At 42.5% G+C, this 22959-nt stretch overlaps 2 protein-coding genes and 1 long non-coding RNA gene across 4 annotated transcripts in view; 2 read left to right on the top strand and 1 right to left on the bottom strand.

Annotated features, from left to right (window-relative positions):
- LOC120724851 lies at positions 1–22766 on the top strand. The gene is made up of 3 exons (XR_005694015.1): positions 1–13; positions 3308–3312; positions 22634–22766. It is a non-coding gene; the product is annotated as an uncharacterized LOC120724851 (long non-coding RNA).
- On the top strand, positions 14900–20982 carry gzf1 (GDNF-inducible zinc finger protein 1). The gene is made up of 8 exons (XM_040017320.1): positions 14900–15022; positions 15538–16541; positions 16675–16858; positions 16989–17155; positions 17608–17702; positions 18999–19166; positions 19287–19444; positions 19666–20982. The coding sequence occupies exons 2-8, from the start codon at positions 15553–15555 to the stop codon at positions 20377–20379; spliced, it is 2475 nt and encodes an 824-aa protein (XP_039873254.1). The 5' UTR covers positions 14900–15022; positions 15538–15552; the 3' UTR covers positions 20380–20982.
- Positions 21313–22959, bottom strand: part of napbb (N-ethylmaleimide-sensitive factor attachment protein, beta b) — a 9333-nt gene continuing 7686 nt past the window's right edge. For both annotated transcript variants that reach the window (XM_040017321.1, XM_040017322.1), the window contains one exon: positions 21313–22457. In XM_040017321.1, the coding sequence (XP_039873255.1) occupies positions 22356–22457 (102 nt within the window). In that variant the 3' untranslated portion in view covers positions 21313–22355. The remainder of the gene's footprint in view (positions 22458–22959) is intronic.

Raw genomic sequence — 22959 nt, forward strand, 5'->3', positions numbered from 1 at the left:
TGGATGCATGTTTGTGTCAGTTTCAAAATGAGTACTTGTTTTCACTGACAGTGCTTGCAGGAAATGAATAGTCTCAGCTACTTTGGTGACACTGCAGTATCATTCTTCCCAGATAAAAGCACTCTCCCGAGTTCCCGCACGTCAGCCAGGCAAACAAGCTCAGCCGCCGCAATGATAAGTAAAAGCGGAGGGACACATTCACATAATAAAAAGCAGGGCAAGTTTGAAAGCGGAGCTGCATTTCCCAAAACCCTGAATGAACAAGTCAAGAAATACCACAGCAGCCGCTTTTGGGGATGCTACTGGGGCAGTTCCCACTCCATTCATCAGCAGTGGAAGTGGAGTGAGTGAATGAAGGGAAAAATGGAGACAAAGGGAATGAAAAAGTGACGCTGATGCGATGAATGGGAAGTGCGTGAACATGAGAACTGGCCAGAAAAAGAGGGAATAACAAAGAAAGACTGTTGCAAAAACAGGCCAAAGGAAGCTTGAAGAAAAGAGGGAAACACGGGGAAATCATCACAGTCTAGTTCAGACTTTCAAAGAGATGCAGCGACTAACTAATTTGCCTGTGTTGAAACCTCAACCAACCGAAGCCAATTTGTGCAGCTCAAGGTGACCCTTGGGAGAGAAAATCGGCGTGTCTGTTTGTGTGTGTCTGAGCATGTGCGAGGGTACATGAGAAACCTAGAGGGAGAAAGAGACGCCGTTCTTTTTTGGAGGGGGGGGGATCATCAATACCGCTGTGAACAAACAGTGCTGGATTCACCACATGGCCGTCCTGGCACACACATACACACATCATCATCATCATCGCGGTGGAAGATTAATGATCTTGCTGTTGCCTCTCTCAGATAACTGCCTCATCATCAGCTTAGCATCCCGCCAGCTGATCAATCATCCTAATGTAAAGAGATAGACTCTGACTGCTTTGACCGCAGCCGCATTCACGACGATGATCGCTCATTACAGCTTCTGTGAACTCCTCCTGTGAATGCTGCGATGTACACAATACATGCATGACAAAGCCGAACGCTTGCCCCTAAATTACAGTGAATAACTTCAATTAAAGCATGAAGTCGTCAGTATTTGGCAAGATACTTCATAATCAAAAAATCTCTCTAATTATACTGGGAGCTGTCTTTTTTATTAGAAGCAGCTTCACAAAAACAAAAAATGATCAAAATGAATCTCTTAACAATGTAGTTCTGTCAGAAAATCTAGGATTCTTCTTGCCAGGAGACGTTTAAATAATAAAAATGATGCAGATTTGGAGCCACCAGAATATCAATTCACTTGATATCTTTGATGAAGTTCTCCCTGCGTTCGCGCCGGCGCTCTCTCGATTCGAAGCGTTCTGACATGAAAATAATGAGATCATTTAAATCGCATCTGCATATGACCGCAGATGCTTGCATCCATGTTGAATTGTGCCATTCATATTGCCTCAGCGAGCTGATAAGATTGTGAGTTTGAGGGCGCGTGGTGCGGAATGAGGAATTCTCTCCTGCGCATTGGATTAATGGAGTCAACGACTCCCTGTGGCATCTCTCTGATAAATGCATATACCGGCTCTCTGCAAGAAGATAAACAAAAACAGCCCGAAGCAAGCTGTCGAGCCACAGGACACACGCACGTACAGTATGCAAGAAAATACGCACGCAAGTGCAACGAAACATATCTTTGTGTATGCCCGTGTTTATACTTACATATGCTACTAAGAACACACACATCTTTTATTTTGTGAGCATTTTTTTTCTGGATGAATCATCAACCTGCCAGTCTTCCTCGGGGTCTCCATCCGGATGACTCATCCCTCATCAAACGCTGGCCTGTTGGAAAATCAACACACTCCCATTCACACATCCACGCATCCTGTCATTAACGCAAATATGCTCAAACACAGACGTGCACGCACATGCACGTACACACACATACACGCACTGCCTGAAAAACATAAACACAAAGAGCTTCCCTTTTCTGTAATCTGTCAGGGATGTCTTTCTGCATGTACTGCACTGCTGGTGAGGGAAACTCCTGGCAGATAAATGTGACTGTATATGTGTGCGTGTGTGCATTGAAAGAATGATCACATGCTCCATGTGATGAGTCATACACAGGATGGCTTGCCAGGGAGCGGCTGGCTGACTGGTTGGAAGCAGTTATGCAGGAAACTCATCAGCTATGCACCGTTGAGCTCAGGACTCCGGTGAGATTCCAACAAGCCTCCCTGACTTTCTTGTTAACTGATATTTGATTTGCAGCTGGTTGCAAAATAGCTGCCTTTACATGTTACATGCTGTTCTGGTGCGCAATCAAGCACCCCACTTTGAAATGCCATGTGACTTTAACGGCCAGTTTCACACCTCATTAGCTCATTTAATGCAATGGAAGATGAATACAGATGGTTTTGGACAGGATAGAAAAATCCCAACATGCATGCCAGTAATCCAACGCTTCCCTACAAGGTCAGTTTTTTTTTCCAGCATCTTATTATATGTTAAATGACTTCGAATTATTAACAGTTACGAAGACACAGTGACTAAAAGCCTGATTCAATTTAATTTAAATTTATGTAATGTCAAATCACAACAACAGTCACTTCTAGATCCTAAAACGGTACAGAGAAAATCCCAACAGTCAGACAACCTCCGATGAACAAGCACTTGGCGCAAGTGGGAAGGAAAAACTCCCTTTTAACAAGAAGACAGGACAAAAGACACTGTGGAAGAGAACTAGAGATTAGCGATAATGGTTAAATGCAAAGTGGTATATAAACTGAGAGTGACTGAGGCTATGAATTATATATTTACAGGCCAAAAACAAACAAACAAACAAACAAACATCAGCAACACTACTTTTTCTAAATTAAAATGACAGGTGCATGCTGGAAACACACAACGAGGTGACAGGTGCTGAAGCATGATATTTAAGCTATTATGCTTGAATATTCAACAGACCAACACCAAAAAAATCACACACACACACACACACACACACACACACACACACACACACACACACACACACACACACACACACACACTATTGTATCTATTGTATCTGTATCTATTTATGCTTAGAAATAGATAAACTGTTGCTGATGTGCGCCTGAGGCTATCAACAAGGGTCAATTATAGACATTTTTATATGTCACGTGAGGCAAGACAACCTCTCACTTAACATCTGCAAAAAAAACACCTTCCCACACACGTCTTTGACACTAATGTTGAAAGGATCAGCAGCTCCGTGCTCCCGGTCACGTCACACAAACACTGTGGTCAGGACACCTCAGCGGGCACGCGAGTGAAGGTGCACCATCAAAGTACCTGCTGAACCACTCTGATCCACTCTGCACAAAGCGCTATAGAGTGGGTAGACTGCTATAGACTGCATGCACAGCACATCACTGTAATGGATTTTTAAAGAGTTGACCTCTGTATTTGGTGAGGCTTCACTCTTGTGGGGAAGGCTGAGAACAGTCAAGCCTGATAGAGCCTTTTAGATCACAGTGATCTGTCTTCTTTTTGGAGCTGTTTGTTTGGGCTTTACGACAGGTCTCAAGGGCTGCCCAGCTACTTAGTGCTGGTAGAAATACTAAAACACTGCGCTGCCTTATCTGGACAGTAGGTCTTCTCTTGAATATCGAGCTGATGTTTCATAATGAATCCATATTTTAAACTAGTCATCCGAATTTTTGGAACAGCTATTTCTGAATGAGGGCAACTGTCTCGTCACAGTTTCCATGTTAAAGATCGGCACCAGACTCCCAGCACGTACACGGCTGTCCTTGCTGCTGTCTGATGCATGTGGCTCACTCGTGTCACTATACTTAAGGACAATTTTTAGCACCAGGCTGTCAGGCTGCTCAATTCGCATATCCATTGCAGATACTGACTCTTACTGCATTGTTTATTGCACTCCTCATGCAACTGCTGCATATGCTTTCATACATAAAATCCCGTTTCATACATGTGCACATTTATATTTTTTAAAAAAGCTAAATTGTTTTTTATTCGATGAGTGCTTTTATTACTGAGCTGTGCTACCTTTCTGGTCCAGCACTTTTCATTGTACTGTTAACTCTGTTTGGAGCTAATAAATCAGAATCTGAAGAGATTTGACTCTGTGCTGCTCGCATGTGAAGTCTCTGAGAATCGTTACTACTGAAAACACACACTCTGTAACCGAGGAGGCGGAGTAATGAGCGGAGCAAGCTGCAGTAGAGGGATTGTAATGATAAAAGACTTTCACCATGACACAGAATCCACATCAAATGTTTTAGACATGTTTTTATCCTCCGTCCACAGATCCATATGTGAAATGTATAATGTGTTAAGCCATATGTAGCTAATGCCAGTGTAAAGTAGGGAAGAGAGAGGAAAAAAAGGGTGGCGGGACGGTGGGGGAATAGAGATGAAGAGGGGGTGGATGGTGTGTGTGTATATGTGTGTCCATCCAAGTTAGGAAAAGATTGAAGAGATAAGCAGCCAGATCAAGCTGGCAGGAGAGATAAATGGCTACAAGACAAGTGTATGTGTGTCTATGCGTGTGCAAGTAAGCGTGTCAGGCAGGCACATGAGGGGCTGCCAGAAGTGAGACTTTGATGAAACAGCTGTAGGCAATGGCAGGAGAGCGATGAGACAGTGGGTCACTCATCACTTTGTTCTACCTTGCACCCCAGGGTGTGCATGTGTACTTGTGTGTGTGTGTGTCTTGCACTGGCCTTGCTATCTTCAACTCAAATGAAAATCACCTGGTGCACCTGAAAAATCTCTGGCAAACACATGTATCTCTCAAAACTCCCTCTGCAGATTTGGTTCCCGTTACAAAGTTTGGCATTCCCTTCCACATCAGTCATCTCTTCTCTCTCTCTCTCCTGGTACTCGGGATGCTGCTCTGGTTTTCCATAAGGCCCCCGATTTTGACATCTGGTGGCCTAGATAAGCAGGAAACGCACTGAGCACATCAGCCGATCGGACAGACTAAAGGCCGATTAAAGCCCATAATCTACCTGATATATAATGAGGTGAACCAGTCAGATCACAAAGGCAGGCGCCAACATAACCACTCAGAAAGGAGGACTACTCAGTGCGGTGCACATCTGTCATGGTCTGAAAAAGGCACCTTAAAAGTGTCATGCACGTTCTGCAGTTGGTGAAAAACGGAAGATTATTCTGTGCAAGTATGCATATAATATCTGCATATAATTAACACAGATTTGCAGTGGATGTAGGAGTGTAAGTACGTATGTGTTGCCTGGCCTATCTAGTGTGTGTGTGTGTGTATTGTTTTTCCCCCACCCCTTTTTGTTCCAGATGCAAAGATGATGTGTATGAGTCATAGCCTTGTGGTGTAGAATATCAGTGATCTGAGTGTCCCTGATGAAGAGCAAATGTGGAGAGACAGACAGACAAGAACCCCACGGAAACAGTCTGTGACAAAGCTGCTTGGTTTCCATGACAACCTTGGTGCGCTAGTGTACCCGGGAACATAATGTTTTTTCTCTAATGAGGCAAACTGGATCATTTTGTCCATTTACCTGTGTACCTAGCAGTCTCTGTTTCCTCCCTGTGCGTTTTATCACTCGTGCACGCCGAGCGGGGCGAAGGCGGGAGAAGGAGGAGGCGAGGTTATGACTGCAGCTCGTGTATTTACTTTGTGCAGTGCTGAGAAGGTAAATTGCTTCTTTGTGCTTCGATGTGAGACTCGCTAGACAAATGTGAAAAAGATTGCCTTCTCTAACTTACTGATATGCTCTGCAGTGGCAAAGTCAAGGTGACCTCCACACACTCCTCCTGCCACTGCTCTACAAACACACAAACACACACACACTTGTATGCACAGTGGCATGATAGCACCGTATCAACTAATGAAGTGTAACTGTTGGTTACGTCAACAGTCTCCAACTTTATCATCTCGGCGAAAGACATTTTTTTTGCAAAACGAGGTAAAGGACAGAGATGAAGGCAAATCTCACATGATCCACAAAATATCAACAAGCAGTAAAAGCAGTTATTATCTAAGTGTGGGCAGCTAATCTATGAATCTCAGAAAGTACCAGTGCTGCGCTGTTAACATTCAGGACAGCCTGTACTGAACTGTGCTGTGAGCACACTATACAGATGGCTTCTTAAGGGAGGTCAAGCACCCTCTCTTACTTTCTATCTCTCACAAAGGACCTTGCCAACACCTCTCTGCACTCGCTTTGCTAAAAATGGTTTGCCTGCACCCTCACTGTCACACAGGATAGCTTTATACCGGTTTCATATTTGATCAAAATGGAACCAAAATAACCCCACGGTCAAATTTCTAAACAAAAACATAGTTTTTGTTTAGAATGTGCGCTATTACTTGTCAAAAAGACAAAAAAGGAATAACTATGCATATGTTACATTGTAATTAAACTATGTTGAAGTCTTCTGTTGTAGCTGTTTGCATAAGTAAAGTGCAGATGAGATTAGCGACACGACTGCTTCATTTGTATGGGTGAACTTGGCTAATTTAGTGCTGAATTTGTCAATAAATGGAATAAAAAGCACGTCCTTTTTCCTTGAAGCATAGAAAATTAAAGTTTACCCCACTTCAACTATTCTGGAAAATAACAATAAAATATCTCATCCTAATCATATTGGAAAAACAGCTCATATTTTCTTCAGTCCTGTCCACTCTAACAAATGAGACTGGTGAGATCGCAAAGACTGTTGTGGTTTAACACTTCCTAACCCTAACCCCTAATCCTAATCCTAAAGGTTAGGTGTTAGGGTTAGAAAGGGTTCCTAACCCTTCCTTATTAAATTATTACAATTAATGTGTAGTCTTAATGTGAGTTAATACTACAAATTAATAAGATTGAACCTGCATCGGAAACAAGGGTCTGTTTGGTTGGAAATACAGCATCTTTGCAGCTGGATTCATACTTTCTCTCATAAAATTCCCTAAACTTTGCAAGTACCTCTTTAGATATGTAATGTGTATGATTTCAAATCTCTTTCAAAGGGGTTCATTTTTGGACAGCTGATGTGCACAGTCAAGGTGTGGAGACTTCTATTTTGGTTACAAACCAAACCGAGATGCCAGACGGATATTTCCAAAAAGGCTAATCCTAAATGTCTGCATGTCCCTGAATGCAACATGGATTCAAGATGGGAAACATTTCACTGGTATGCTTAAATTGCTTCTTAATGGCTTTTGCACTGTAGTGAAATAAATGAAGGCCTAACGCAACACAGAAGAGCATTAACAGTTTGCACTTTGGAGGAAAGACAGGCAGAACCAGCAGAACAGTCCTTTCTGTTCTCAAAGCTGCTGTCCTGCAGTTCTGCACCGAATCCTGCACGTCTAATAGTGAGGGATGATCTCACCATCATGCCCACGATGAATGCTGGATCACTCAATTATAGAGCAACACAATGAATCATTCTCCTCTCCTCTGACAAGCTCCTCCACACTCAACTCATCTGACACCCCCAAACCACAGAAGATGGCCCCGTTATCTTCATAATGTGGATAAACAGTGACAGTTGCCTCAGACGGAAGGCCATTTAGATGGCAGGAGATCAAATGAGATCTTATTTTGGAAAAAAAAAGTGACAAATCTGTGTCTGTAGTGAGGATTTAAAGGAAACAGAAAAAAGGTCCTGCTGAGATGTCTCTGCAGAATTCCTACCCAGCCAGGAGGGAATGAAATTAGTGAAGTGGAGCTTTGGTCTTGTGACCACACTCAGCTGACAAAAAGAGATACTATCTGCTAACATTTCAGTTTCTGTGCATGTGTGTCTTTCTCTGTCTCGCTCACACATTCATATACTTGTCCTGTTCCACAGTAAATGTGTCAGTCATGGGTCTCGTTGCTGGAACAGCCTGTCAGATCCCTTCCCTCCCCCCCTCGTGCCTCTTTTTCCTCTCTCCTCTCCATTTTTGGACATTTTCAAAAGGATGTGGAGGGATAAAAGGGTTCATACTGAAAGAAAATGGTGGCTCTTAAAGCAAAGCTGTGTTCCTTGGGATTATCGGGATTTCGTGGTGATCCGCAAAGAGTCAAAAGGGAATAGGTCAGCATTCGAAATCTCACTTTAACAGCCTGGGTGTTTGGGAATTTTTCAGTAAATATTCAGTATAAGATACTGTTTCACTTTAATGAAACCATCCTCTCACTAAAGCCTGATTCATGTAGAAAACAACAAAGAGCATGTGGTAAAAGTATACTTATAACAAGAGGTTATGAGGAACTAACAAGCTACAAAGGAAATGATTTTTAAATCAGCCTTGCCACAGTAGTGTACGTCTGCATGCACACTATAGATTGGACAGTTTGGCCGTATGGTTGGGCGTCATCTCACATAGGTTTTCATGTCTGTGGTCTCGCCTGCTTCTGGGAAGCCACCCAAAGAAAATGGACAAATTTAATACAGTGAACAGAGATCTTTCGGAGGTTACCCTGAAATTAATTTGACACTGTATATTTGACGACCGGTTGCATATTTGAAAAACAATCTGCCCCGAGCAGTTGTGTCAACAAGCTGAAACTGAGCAGCAGGGTGCAGCGTTTCTCGAAAAGTATTTGTGGTTTATTTTACTGGGAGAGTCTCCCCTCTTCACTGTTAAAGCATCAGTCTGAAACAACAATGCCTTTCAAAGCTCCTGTCCCGGCAAGTACTGTAGTAGACTCAGCTCAGGGACAGACACAGGTCGTCCGGCACGCAAGGAGGCACAAGTATGCGCAAAGTGGTCATGATGAGTCAGAATGTAGAAGACATGAAAAGATGCTGAAGGAGTCCAAAACAATATCCGTTTCCCAAGGCCTCACAAACTGTCCCTTTAGCTGGAGAACACAAGGTGTCCTTGGATTCAAGCAGGATTCAAGTTTTGAAATCTTTATCTACAACATAACCAAGCAGGTTTTGCTGCCCTATCCTAACCTGTAGTGCCTAAATACAAAAGCAGAAACAGAAGAGAAAACAAAGGAAAGCCAAGTAAAAAATAACAAAGTTCCCACATGGACAATCATAGCCTGTGGACTGAAAAACTATCACCCTCACCGCTTTTTAACCCTATTTAACAGTGATTTAGGAAGTCTGACGTGAATCGTCTTCAGATTACTTCAACAAACTGGATCTGCAAGGGCTGCTATCATTTTGCACAAAGTACACAATTGTTTTAATTTTCCACTATCTTTTAACTATATGTCATGTTGACTTTGAAAATCATTGGATGAATTCAAGTTCCATAAAAATGTAGGTGATCTACGTCACTCTTAACTGAAAACTGTTGGCGGCTGGGTTCAGCATTTAACTTCAAAGTTGGAGGACTGTTTTTGAATTTAAAAAATAACTTTAACAAAGAAGAGGAAGGATTTATGGACATGATCTCATCCTTTTCTGGTAGAAAACCGTTAGCTGAACATTTGTGGAACTACGACTGAGGCGTACACACGAGAGACTTGGGATCAGGTTAATTGGGCAAGACTGTTTTCCTCCATTAACTGGCGGATACGATGACTGTTTGAACTGCCGTTCTTTCAGTCAGCCAAGGCCCTTGTTATTTCACAAGTGCTGGACTTTTGCCATGTTGCACAACTCAGAGAATAGGTGAACCCAGAAGAGCAGGGTTAACCTGGCTGGGGCTGGAGCAGTACACTGACCGTGGCTTCATGTGAGGAAGTTGAAGATTGCTCATTATTTCACTGTCAATGAATCAACAGATTTAATATGGATAAGGTCTTCGGTGGCAAATACTTCAGCCCGGAGCAATAGGAGACTACGACATTGTTTCCTTCCTGAATGTTACATGCCGGATAGCCTGCTGACCCCTGATGAGATGGACTGTGTGTGTTGCAAGGCACACAGAACTGCCAGTGCTTATCCCAACATGTGTTTCCTGTATGGGAATGCTTAGAGTAATGCAGTATGCTTACAGTAAGTGTGCGTGTGTGCATGTGTGAGAGTGCGCACAAGCAAGACAAAAAAGAAGGAAAAGGCAGAGAGAGGGAGAGAGCAAAAGCATATCCAAGGGGATCAAACCGAAACCACAGGATATTTCTGACCTTGAGGGCGAGTGGGTAAAGCTGGGAGGGTGGGGAGAGGAAAGAGGGGAGGAAAAGAAAAAGAGAGGAAAGCTGAAGGAAAGGAACAAAGAGATGGAGGGAGCGAAAGCGGGGAGAGGAGACTTTGCAGGGCAGCTGGAAAACCTCCAGAATCCTCTGCTCAAACCAACCATAAAATTCCAACTGAAGCCTCAAAACCAGTATGAGGACTGACGAGGGTTCCTTCTGCCCACAGTTTGTGTGTTCACATTTGTGTGTGTGTGTCTGTGCCACGCACACATTTACTTGTGTGCGTGCCATATGTGATTAAAGGGTCTGAGCAGAGGAGGCCAGGAGGCAGACGAGTGATGCAATCCATGGAAGCAAAGTAGAAGACACCAGGGCGGCAGGAAGGAAGGGAGGGAAGAGAGGAAGGAGGAATTGTTGCTTCTGGGGATCCAGCTCTCCAGGAATGTGCTGACGGTTGTGGCCCACACAGTCGGGGAGTGTTGCATTCTGGAAAAAATTCTACGGAGGTGATAGCACCTGTTTTGAGGCGCCGCAGATCGCAAACGGATAATAAAATCGCACATTATAAAAGGGATAGACTGTGTGAGTCATTATTGTTAATTTTCAACGACACAACAAAGCTTTTTTTCAGTGCAAACTGGTCTCTCACACTGCAAGCTGAAGGCCGGATTGCACCCTCACGCAGCAGCGGAGGTCTATTTCGGTACAAGCTACACAATGTCCACAAGCACCCACACAGGCTCTGTGGGTAACGTGATTGGTAAGCCTGGGCAAATAGTCTATTTATGAACATCGTAAGAGTGGGCAGTTGTCCTTGAGCTGGTTTGTCTGCCGTCTGAAGTGCTAAGTGCTGTATACAGTTACAATAGATAGAACATTCGCAAGGACAAGTAAGGTGGAGAGTGGGTGAGGAGGGGGGAGCTGAGAGAGTACTGGGAATAGAGATGGTGAGTCAGAGGCCATTTGGAAAGTAATTTCATCTCTGAATGCTGTATATCTTTTCATCAATGAAAGGAAAGTATTTTCTAAACCAGGCAGGCGCAAGAAGAAAAACATCTCTGTTTGGTGAAATGGAGCCTATTTGAATGGGAGAGGACAGGCACGATTCCTTTTGCGCTGTATTTCAGAAACTTAACGTTGTTTGTTACAGTACACCGCATTGAGGATCTTGGAACGAACCTACAACAGCCCACAGCTACGGTTGTTGCTTATTGAGGGATTGGATATGGCTAAACGCTGGCATGATAATGTGCCCCTAAATGATGAGCAGGGTTTATTTTTTTTTTCATGTAGTACACTATGTACAAGAGCATACTTACTTGATTAGTTTGTAAATTTTGACGGGTAACTTTTGTCACAAACTGAAGAAGTACTGCGCTTATCAGACAATTGCAACAGGATTACTGTTATTTTGCTGGCTGATGTTAACTTGTCAAGCATCTGGCAACAAATGCTAAATAGACTTAAATACTTTAACACACATAAACCCCAGAACACGTGCAATACTTAATTGTAATACAATGTAGCAAATGACTGAAGCCACTGTCTGCGCAGTGATGGTGATGTAGTTACTGCAGTCAGGCTATGCATGTTACAGCATAGGGTTTCAAAAGGGTTATTATGCAGATTAACACAGAATTATAAATCCCCTGTAATGTGTATAGGTAGCTAGCACTAACAGTCTGGCAGTATATTATTCTCCTATTGGCTAAAAATCTACTATTAAACCTACCTAAGTTTGGATGGTATTAAGAGTGGATTCATCGGCTGGGCACAATGGATATCTGTGCCAATTTTACTGAAAGCCATCAAACACATTTGAGATACTCATACTATAGACAATGCCATGCCTGGAGCCACAGTACGAGTATGACTAAGGAATGAGCATTTTTTTGCTATCGTGTGAGCCTATCTGGCCTTCTACATAAACCTTAAGTCTCAGCACTCATGACCAAAAAAACAAAAACAAAAAGTATCACATTTCCTCATTATGGCATGGACAGTCTTCTGCAATTTTTGTGAATCATTGGTCTCATATGTCTTGATGGTACATTGTGGTTTTAGAGGTTCCAGTGATATTCTGGACTAGCTAAATGTGGTCTGGCATCCAGCCAGTCAAAAAAAGGGAAAAGAAAAGGGAAAAAGGAGAAGGGTGTTGGGTTGAAGTGTTAGACGAGAGTACCATAGACAGGCCTGGACTGCTGTGTGTATCCTGGCAAAGCAACCTTGGCCTTGACACGACTGCACAAACATGTACAGTATTTGAATCCTGACCAGATTCTTACTTACATAACTGCCGGTGGAAGAGTTACGCTCATTTACTAAAACAAGTGAAACAGCTCTGCAAATTTGCATAAAATCAAGAAAGTGCACAAAGTAGGAACAAGCCATTGACAAAAAAGCATTGGTATCTTAATTAAAGAAGTATGTTTTTAGTTTGCAGAGTTCACTGACTGGAGGGGAAGGGAAAGACACCACAGAATACTGAGTTGGACCGGTTTGTGTTGGTCTGGCATCAGCTTTGTGGTAAATATGGGCAAGCACAAAGAGAATTCTGCGGTTATTCTTGGACCACCACTGTCCGCACTTCCATGTAATGTTCGGCTGTTTACCATCACTGGTTCAATTCATGTGCTGGGATTCTGAGTCAACAAACCCCACTAAAGATCTGCAGAGAGGTCCTGCAAGGACACAAACTGGCTTACCCTTCACAGCATCCAAATTAAAGTGTTTGTACAGTCCAGCACACAAGCCTAGCCCAAACATAACCATCACAATCCAACTCCCTGAATTCTACTGTTGTGTTTTTTCTTTTTTTCTTTTTTACAGTGTGTGCGCACTCTGTAGCCTCAAATTAAATCTGCCTTGGCTCTCACTTTTGCTTTTTCACTCACACAGTGCACATTTTGTCGTGTTGTTTGTGCGCTGTGGAATGTCAGCACTGGTATTTTCAGTCGTGTGGAGGAGTCTGCCCATAGCAGAACAAACACAGCCCAAAAGTCGGCGCAGTGTTTTGTTTGCTGAGCCCATCACCTTTCAGCAGGCTTTTGCACGTCACCTTCTTCTCTGGCAACCTAATGTGGGAATTTAATTTGTTACTGGAAGAACCCCTGGCTACTAGGCATGCCATAGTCTAGCAACATCTGACACCTTGACTGAATAACACAAACTGCACTGGAGTAAAAAGTCAACCAGTATCAGCTGAAAGTAGATCAGATAGTCTTGTTTTTGCAATGACTGTTTGACCTTTTGTTATTTCAGCGATGCAGCATGTGTTCATCCTCTTGATTACAGATGTCAACCACTGATGACATGTAGAAACAGTTCATCTATTTTTCTGCCCAGTCTTCATTCTGACAAAGCCTCCTGTCACATCATAAACCACAAATACTGAAGTGCCCTTCGTATTCACCCTTGACTATACCACAAACCAGAATCTGCTTAACTCTTTACTGTGCTACACAGGAACAATGATAGTGCGACTTAGACATAACCACCACGATTGCTTAAGCTATTCTTTTATCATTTTTGTAAAGCGGCTTCTATAAACAGAAAACATTTATATAGGTCTTCTAGGCTGACTGAAACCTTCATTTAGATAAGCCTTAAACAACAAATGTGCTTGCAAGCTCAAAGTGTAAAATGCATATATGTCTTCTCATTATTTTCCACAAAGTAATCAGTTTCTCATTAAACTCTCGCTCCCCCCCCGCCCATGCTAATACTTTACACAATATTAATATCTATGCAAATACCTTTAATTCCCATCAGCCTGCAGTTGCAGATTATCACAAATGCAGATGTTTTGTGTATTGTAAGGACCTGTTGTATGAAAACGACGATCTGTAGAATATAGTATATATAGTAGGAAAGCAACCAGAACCAGGTGAACACAGTGTTCCAGGTCAGAGCTAAAGCCTCCACAGCGCTGCACACAGAGAGCAGCATGAGTCACCGGAACAGAGAGATTGCTAGCTTGCAGAATTCATTAAGACAAATGTAATGGATTTCCTCTGGAAGGAAAAAAAACCTTGGCAGCTGCAGAACAGCACCCCAGTGAATCCTCAAGTAGGTTTCCATACACCTTTGGAATGGCAGCATTTTGCAACCCTGCAAATGATATATGTTTGGTCTGACTCTAAATGAATTAGCTTAAGTCCTTCAGCATGCTGGCCTGTTTTACCTCGGTACTGGTATTCCCTCTGCAGCACTAAACTATTACACTGTATACAGTCCATGATATTATACAGGGAAATTATTTGACATCAAAGAAGGCTGCCACGTGATACTAGCGACCAGAAAGCGAGCTACATTATAAATTACAGGCACTCCTGAAAACTATCCAGCCCTAAAAGACTGCAGACTGTACATAATGCATAAACACAAAGTGTTTTTTAACCCAACACAAGCGGCGTATAGCGCGTTGCTGTCCTACTGTGCCATGCTGCCACCATGTGGGTGCTAGGAGTAATGTTTTCATAAGCATTATCTTCTATCGCGATTAAGAGTTACGGTAACACGGGGACTTGGCTGTCATTGTTCTGTAAGCAGTTTATTTCACACAAAATAAAGGCAGTTGCAGTAGCATGAAGACTGCAGCATCCTATTGATTAAGCAAATGGACAGTATTTTGGCGCAAAGGTAAACCGATATAAAGTGCTATCTAGCTAAATTAGCACAACAGTAGTCACGGGTGAACAAACGTTCGAACACCGTCTAGTTTTAGATAAGGTCCTGCGCTTATAGTCAATAACCCGACACAAAACGACCCAGAAACAGCAGCTGTACTCAGCAAATCACGATTTTAAACGCGACTGCAAAATAAAGACTGATCCCAAATCAGTCTAAACGGCACCGGATGTCGGCAAAGTAAAGAGACAAGTGCCGTTTTCGTGAGTGACTTGTTCCAGGAAGTGCTCTCCGCCGAGTAGAGCATTTCTGAAGGGCTGCCATTTTACCGAGTTTACGGTAAGAAAACTTGCTTCGTTTCGCTGTGTATATTGCTGGCTGCTACACTGCGTGCAGCGTGTCGTGCTACGATGTTGTGTTACCAAAGAAACACACATTAGTTACATACGAAGTGCTAATTTTTTTGTAGCTAACCTAGCTTGTTTGCCACAGTGCATGTGACGCTGCTGTTAGCATTTGCTGTCAGTGAGTGGTATCGAGACAAAACCACAAACGTGTTACATTTAAACCACTTTAAGTAATTATATGTAAGTTTTTCTGACATCGGGGTCATTTTAAGGAACTCGCTGAGCATTTACTGCCCTCTAGTTAATTATTAACTGCCAATTCCCTATTATTGTGTTCATCTCATTTCCTAATAGACTAAATGTCACTTTAACTGCTGTAAAGTTAGCCTCTTCTAACGATGGCTCAAGCTAATGTAGATTTAAGCCGGTATAGTCTTTTCATAGCACATACACAAATGTCAGTGCTGAGTAACAAACCCAGCCAATTACAGCTCATGTTTTTCTCAGGTGCCCGAGTGAACGATGGGGAGCAAAGCGGTCCAGCTTACCTCAGGCTCGCATCATGAACACATTCTGGCTTCTCTGCATGACCTGAGGCTGCAAGGTCAGCTGAGTGACGTCACCGTGCAGGTGGACTATGAGGGAGATGTGGAGGAGTTTCATGCCCACCAGGTGATGCTTGCTGCATCCAGTGGCTACTTCAAGAAAATTCTGCTGTCTCCGGACGCATCTCGTGATAAACTGTCTCTCTCAAATATGCACTCGGAGGATTTCTCTGCATTTCTGGAATTTGTGTACACCGGTAAAGTTGAAGTTGCCAGAGACAAGATAGGTAGTGTTCAAGCAGCGGCAGAGTTTTTGGACTGTGATGATCTGCTGAAGGTTTGCGGCGAAGCCATAAGCGCAGAAATGATACAAAAGCCCACAAAGAAAAGCTCAAAAGTTGTGGCTCCAGATGCTGTGCTTGGTGCTCAAAAAGAAGAAAAGGCAAACGGGAAGAGGCATCGTAGAAGCTTGCTGGTTAAGCGGCAGCTGTCTCCACATAGGCTGGTGACAGAAGTCACTTCAAAAAGATTCAAGGCAAAGAAAACAGTGAGGGATGAAAAAAGGCGGGGAAGAAAGCTACAGGTAAAACCGTCTGGCAGTAAGGTGCAACAGAGAGGCGTTTGTACTAAAATAGTGCCTTTAAACATCAAAAATCAAACTATTGATAAAGATGGAGAGGGGGATGGGAGCAGGACTGAAGATAAAGCTGAGCCAGAGAAAGAAAAAGCCAAAGAAGACGAGTGTTCACTGGGAGACCCTGCCTCTGATGGGGATGACTGGGAATGTGAGGATGATGCGCAGAGTAAGGATTCTGAAGACCCGTTGTTTTTACCACCCGGAGAGGAGGAGGAGGATGAGGAGGAACAATCCAAGCAGACTTTAAAACAATCATCCAAGGCCCAGTTCCAGTGCAACAAGTGCCAGCGGACTTTCCACTATGAGAAGAGCTACTTAAAGCATATCAGGTAACATGATAATGATGCTTTAGCTCTAATATAGCTGGAATTATGCACTGCAACGTACAGTATGTGCATTATATCATAATGTACATGGTATATATTTTTAAATAATGCTGCAACTTGTTGGTGTCTTGGTGAGTACGTACCATGGCGTGAAAGCAGATGTGGTTTATCGCTGTGAGACCTGCTCGCAGACCTTTGCAAACCGCAGCAATCTGAAGATCCACGAAAAGCACGTTCACAGTAACGAGAGGCTCTTTGTCTGCGAATCCTGCAACAAGACCTTTAAGCGAAAGAAGGATGTCGTCCGCCATCAAAGACAGGTGAGGACCGGTAGAATTTCTAACAGCCATATTAATGTTATTTTAATGATAAAAAGTATTAAATGTGTAATAATCCAATTTCTGTGAGAGTCACATTTTTTTATGTGGAGTTTCTGTCGCGGCTGCTTAGGTGCATGAACGCAATCTGCGACACATCTGTCCTGACTGCGGGAAATCACTCAGCTCCAAAACTGCCCTGTTGTTGCACGAGAGGACACACACAGGCACAAAACCCTATGAGTGTACTGACTGCAGGGCCAGATTTACCCAGAACTCTGCCCTCAAGATGCACCGCAGGTACGGAGATGGTTAAATAAAGCCTCGGGGTAGGGGTGGGCCTGCAAAAGCAAGAAATTGACCGAAAGCTTTTAATCTTGGGAGGGGTCTATTAAGGGGGTCATTTGAGTTATTCGCTTTATAGTGAATCCTTTGATATTAGCATCCCGCTACTTAGTCATGAAATGCATCACCTTCAGCCTTCCTGGAGAACAGTATGCTAAATTAATAGCTCAGACCAGGCATCTTTATATATAGACTACTTTCACCAGAAACAGCTGGAATATCAGGCTGAAGGTGCTGCCATCAATTGGAGATCAGGCACGAGAGCCTCCTATGTTACTTTACCATCAAAGAACAACTGGACTGTTTTTTTAATGGCAGTTCTGTGTGTTTGGTGCATCCTACATGTTTATGTAGTGTATGTGTAAGCAGATGATGAGGTTTAAACCTGTGTGTTTACACATGTGTAGGACTCACACAGGAGAGAAGCCATTTGCATGTGTTGAGTGTGATGCACGGTTCACTCAGAAGCACATGCTGGCCTACCATAAGAGATCGCACACAGGTAAAACCATAATTGAATATTAATAACTAATCAGATTTGAGCATTGTCATCAAGAGCATGTTTCATCTTGTCATTTCTTTACATTTCTGTGCTTTGGTCATTTTTGGCATTACAGACCTGTGGGAATGAAAAGAAAAAGAAAGTTTTCACATGACTTTATGCAGTATGTTAAAAACTAAATACACCCCATGATTGAGTAGCTTGTAAACCATATTTAGCGGCAATACCTTGAAGGAATTGAGCTCTGCGTGGCTTTATCTGTCTTTCATTGTGTTGTGGAGGAATTTTGGCCCTCTCTTCTTTGCAGTGTTGTTTCAGTTCATTGAAATTTGCTGGCATTTATTTATGCACAGCTCTCGTGCACTCCTACCACAGCATTTGCGTCAGGTTGAGGTCTGGACTTGGGGCCATTGCAGCAACTTGATTCTTTTAATTTAAAGTCATTCTGTTGGAGATTTGCTGCTGTGCCTGGGATCGTTATCCTGTCCTACATGACCCACTTTCAGCCAGCTGTTATCTGTCAGACAGATGGCCTCACATTTGACTCTAGAATACTTTGGCATACAGAGGAGGTCAACTCAATGACTGCAAGTTGCCAAGGTCCTGTGACTGCAAAACATCATTCCTCCACCATCGTGCTGGAAAGTCAGTATTGTTTGTTTGTTTTTTGCCAAATGTGCCACTGTGCATTATGGCCAAATATCTCAATTTGTCACCTGGTCTGTCCAAAGGAAATTGTCCCAAAAGTCTCGTGGTTTGGTAAGATCCAACTTTCCAAACCTAAGTTGTGCTGTCCTGTTCTTTTTTTTTCCTCGTAGTGCCCAATAAACTTTAAAATTTAACATCCTGGGTTTTTTGCATTGCATCTGAGCATTGCACGATTTGAGTTTGAGTTCAGTTTGTTTGCACATCCAGACCAGCAAACTACCAAAACATCTGCTTTTATAGAGGTGCTCACGCTTGCGGATGCTCAGCGAATTAAGTACATTTGATTAGCAGCACCTGGCATTAGCATTAATGGCTGTTTTCTGATTCATGAAGTGTTAGGAGGTTTTTAAAAAATACCCTCATTAAAATATCTTAAAACAGCTAATCACCTGAGGATGCTTCGTGGGGATGTGTTACAGTTTTTATCCTCTGCGCCTATAGTTTCTCCCTTAAAGCTCATTGGAGATTATTTTTTTGGTCTATCTCCACAAACAGTATTTCTTAAAGAAAAAGTCCTGAAGTGTGAGCACACTAAAAACAAAACTATCTACACATACAAGACCATAACTTTTTGTTCTCTCGTGTTAGGAGAGAAGCCATTCATGTGCGAAGCCTGTGGGAAAAGCTTTGCATCTAAAGAATACCTGAGACACCACTCAAACATCCACACAGGCTCCAGACCATATAAGTGTGAAACTTGCGGTAGAGGCTTCGCTCAGAGGAACTCTCTCCACCAGCATTTAAAAATACATACAGGTGAAATGTAGATGTCGTTTTTCATTTAATAGTTATATTACATTGAATTTATAGGTGATTTTTCATTAATCTCTTCCTCAGTATTTTTTGATATTTTCTTGTTTCTTTGGTGGTTGTCAGGCGAGCGTCCGTACAGCTGTAAAGACTGTGACAAACAGTTCACTCAGCTCAACGCACTGCAGAGGCATCAGCGTATTCACACAGGAGAGAAGCCCTACATGTGCGGCCTCTGCAAACGCACATTTACAGACAAGTCCACCCTACGCAGGCACACTACGGTGAGCAATACTTCTCAGAAAAAGTAGTTTCACCTACACGGGTACAGAGTTTAACTTGTATTGTGGCAGGAGCTGAAGTTCCCGTATTTAGAAAAAAAAGACACATAAGCTGATGATTTTTGGATTTTTTTGTATAGTGATTGTAGATCTTAAAAAACAGAAAAAAGAAAGAAACCTGCACTGACTGCTGCAGATATAACATCGGATTCTTTGACCTTCAGATTCATGACTCAGATGCTCCGTGGAAGACATACCTGGTGGTGCTGGAGGGAAACGTGGAGGAAAAGAAGCCCAGATCTCCCACTAAGATAAAGACAGAAGAAGCAGGACCAGGAGAGCATAAGAGCACGCCCAGGAAAAGTGCTACAACTGCTGCTGGCGATGCTCCTGATGCTGGTGGTAAAACCCACACCGACTCCATTGTGATTCCATCTGAGCCAGTCAGTGTTCCTGCTGAGTGGCTGACCAGTCACGGAGCCATCGCTCTGGTCAGCCACAGCACTATCGGCGGGATCACCGTTATCCACACGGATGGGACTCAGATCCAACCCATCGTAGCCACTGACAATACAGGGACCAGTGTCATTTCTTTAGATGGGTCAGCCATCCCTGTTCCCTTCCCTTTACCAGTGTCCATGGCTCACTCTGTCCCCTTGTCCTCTGAAGCGCCCTCTACTTCTCTGTCTGTATCCACTCTCTCAGTTCCTGTTTCTGAGGGGTTTTTAGCATCAGTCTCACAGATCCCAGGAGTTTCGACATCATCTGTGCTGGAAGCTGCAGCTTCGCAAACTATTTTGGCTCCAGTTTCAGACTCTAAAGCCGCTTCAGATACTGAACCTCCGGACCCCAACATTCAGACTGTGGTTATTGGTGAGAATGATTGTGGGAGAAAACAGCCAGTATCCAAAGTGAAGAACAAGAAAGGACTAAACTGAGACCTCAAAATAAGATGTGTGTAGTGGGTGAATGTAAATAGCTTATTTTACTGGCTTTGGGGAGTTTTTAGCTGTCTCAAATCAAATCATGCTACCTTATGTGTATTCTTTGGGTTTTTCACGATTATAATTATCTGAGTTCTGGTGTTTCAGGAATAGCGTTAGCACTTTTTGTTTGGCATTTCAGTATCACACTGTTACAGAGGTGAAGCTAAAGTTTAATCTGACACAAACCCCAGTGAATACAAATGAACTGAAGATTGTAATCAATTACACATGTTCAAAAGCATGGTTTAGAATATTTTACAACACTTTTGTATTAATTACAGAGAAACGCTCTGCATATAAAATACTGCAGCTGTGAAACAGCAGCAACGAACTTTTGATCATTTAATCTAACTGTGAACAAAATTGCTTAAGTCCTTCAAAATCCTGGCACTTGTCTCTGTTTGAAACTGTCCCTCAGCCTCCTAGTACGCACAGCTAAGGCATCAATTTCAAAAATATGTCACCTTCTTGTTATCGCATTCACAAAATTTTCAGAAAACTTAACCTCTGACCCTGAGGTCACTGAGAATAAAACCTGTCTGAGATTTTATTAGATACACTTTTGGTGTTATTTTGAAAATCCTACGTTGCCTTGATCTCGAGTTATCGCATTCACAAAGTTCGGTGTCCACATGCCTGCCTGACGACATCAGCCTTTTACAACAGAGGGGTAAAAAACTATTTAACAGAAAACCTTGAATAAGAAAAACTACAGTTTAAGCTTTTTTCTTTTCTTTTTTTTTTTTTAAATAGAAAACAAAATGCTATCATTTACATGTAAAACTTTGTCATGATGACACACACACATGACAGATGAGGCCAGAGTACAAATAATATTCAAGATAAGCTAACCTGCTTGAGGTAACACCAAAGGCAACAACAGTATGGGATATAATGCCTTTATTAATTTCCATTTGCACAAGCATACTGATCAAATCCACAGCCCACTGTTATCCCACCTGGAAGAAGCTGGGTACACGGGGCAACTGACCCTTTAGTAAACACTTTGGTCTGGCTAACAATAGTGAAAGTACACAACACTGAACTATACACAATGACATGCTTAGCGACTGGCCATTTGCAAGGTTTACAGTGCAGTAGTAAACCTTCTATGATACGTTTACAGCACATAATGAGTGACTAATGATGCTCATCAGCACAGGATTACAGCCCTGGGTATAAGAAGTAAGGAGATCTGTGTCAGTGCTTTTCATTCAACAGTACAAACTCTAAATCGCAGCTTCAAACATTCAAAGTATCATTAAGTTGACAAATCCTAACGTAATCATAAACAGCAGTAATAAAATTACCTATAAATGTATAACAGTCTACACTTAGTGCATATCATTACCCTCCCTGTGGTGATAAAATGGAAGCTAAATAAGAGTTTGTGGATGTAATAAATGAATTTTGCTTTAAGATCTTTCTGTTTCCATCTCAACAACACAAGCTAAGATAATGGTACATTCTTTAGATTCATACAAAGCATGAGAAACATTACATAATCTGTTTAAATATACAATAAACTAGATTTTAAAAAAAGAGAAAGAAAGAAGCTGCATCTGACTAGTAAACAATAACTGTACAAAACATGCAATATTTCTTATCAGTACTAACTTCAAAACAGAATACACTGCTCTGAAATCCCCCAGGACAGATTTCAAGAGAAAAATGTATGCAGCAATCCTCTAGACAGAGGTGAGGGCGAGAGGATTTACATTCTGACCAGATTCAGACACGCTGAAACAAAGACAGTGCTCTGAAAGAACAGCAAGTGAGCAGTGAAATATTGAAAAATCATCAGTGGACACTCCTCTCCGGACGCTATACACAGTGAGGGGAGTGTAAGGGTGTGTGTTGGTTTGTGTGTTTGAAAGCATGCGTGATAAACTTTCCCTCCGTGCTGCGTTTCTACCCCGAGGTGTCTTTCATTTCAGATCCCCTTCATCGCCCTGGATGGTCTTTTTGATGCGCAGCAGGAGGGTTGTGTGCCACTGGTCCAGACGTGAGATTGAGTCAAACTCCTTTACCTGCATCAGGCAGACAAGGGCACACACAATAAGTGTTTCCTGCTTCAAATTAGGATTCCAACTAGAATGACCTGCTTTGCATCACCAGCACTCTATCAAAAGTGGTGCATTTTCACAAACAAGATCCTTTTTAGATGGTCCTTTATGTAAAAGGCTGTACTCCAAAAATAACCAAGCCTTGCCTGACCATATTTGTACAACTACAAACTATCCCAGAGAAGTAAAAGCAAGTGTGTAAGTTCATCTCTAAATGTTTTAAAGCATTCCCACGTTAAGCTTAACAACCGATATATGGAGCGACTGCCTCTTCTTCTCCCCCCCTCCCTCTCCTGTTGCTACTTCAATCATGAAACTGATCAATGATCAGGCGATCGGCTTTTCTGACGCGAGTCCGTCTCTCTTGTTTGTTTATCGCCCACTTTGCTCCAGAAAAAGAAAACCAGCGGATAAACAACAGCAGCATGTTTAAGCTTGATAAGCTGTTGTTAGAATGTATTTAATA

This window comes from Simochromis diagramma, unplaced genomic scaffold (assembly GCF_900408965.1).
Source record: "Simochromis diagramma unplaced genomic scaffold, fSimDia1.1 OVJJ01000802.1, whole genome shotgun sequence".
Classification (NCBI taxonomy): Eukaryota; Metazoa; Chordata; class Actinopteri; order Cichliformes; family Cichlidae; genus Simochromis; species Simochromis diagramma.

Coding starts and splice junctions, on each gene's coding strand:
- gzf1 (XM_040017320.1), top strand. CDS start 15,553: ATGGGGAGCAAAGCGGTCCAGCTTACCTCAGGCTCGCATCATGAACAC. Junction 16,542..16,674: donor AGCTACTTAAAGCATATCAG/GTAACATGATAA, acceptor TGTCTTGGTGAG/TACGTACCATGGCGTGAAAG. Junction 17,156..17,607: donor GCCCTCAAGATGCACCGCAG/GTACGGAGATGG, acceptor ACACATGTGTAG/GACTCACACAGGAGAGAAGC.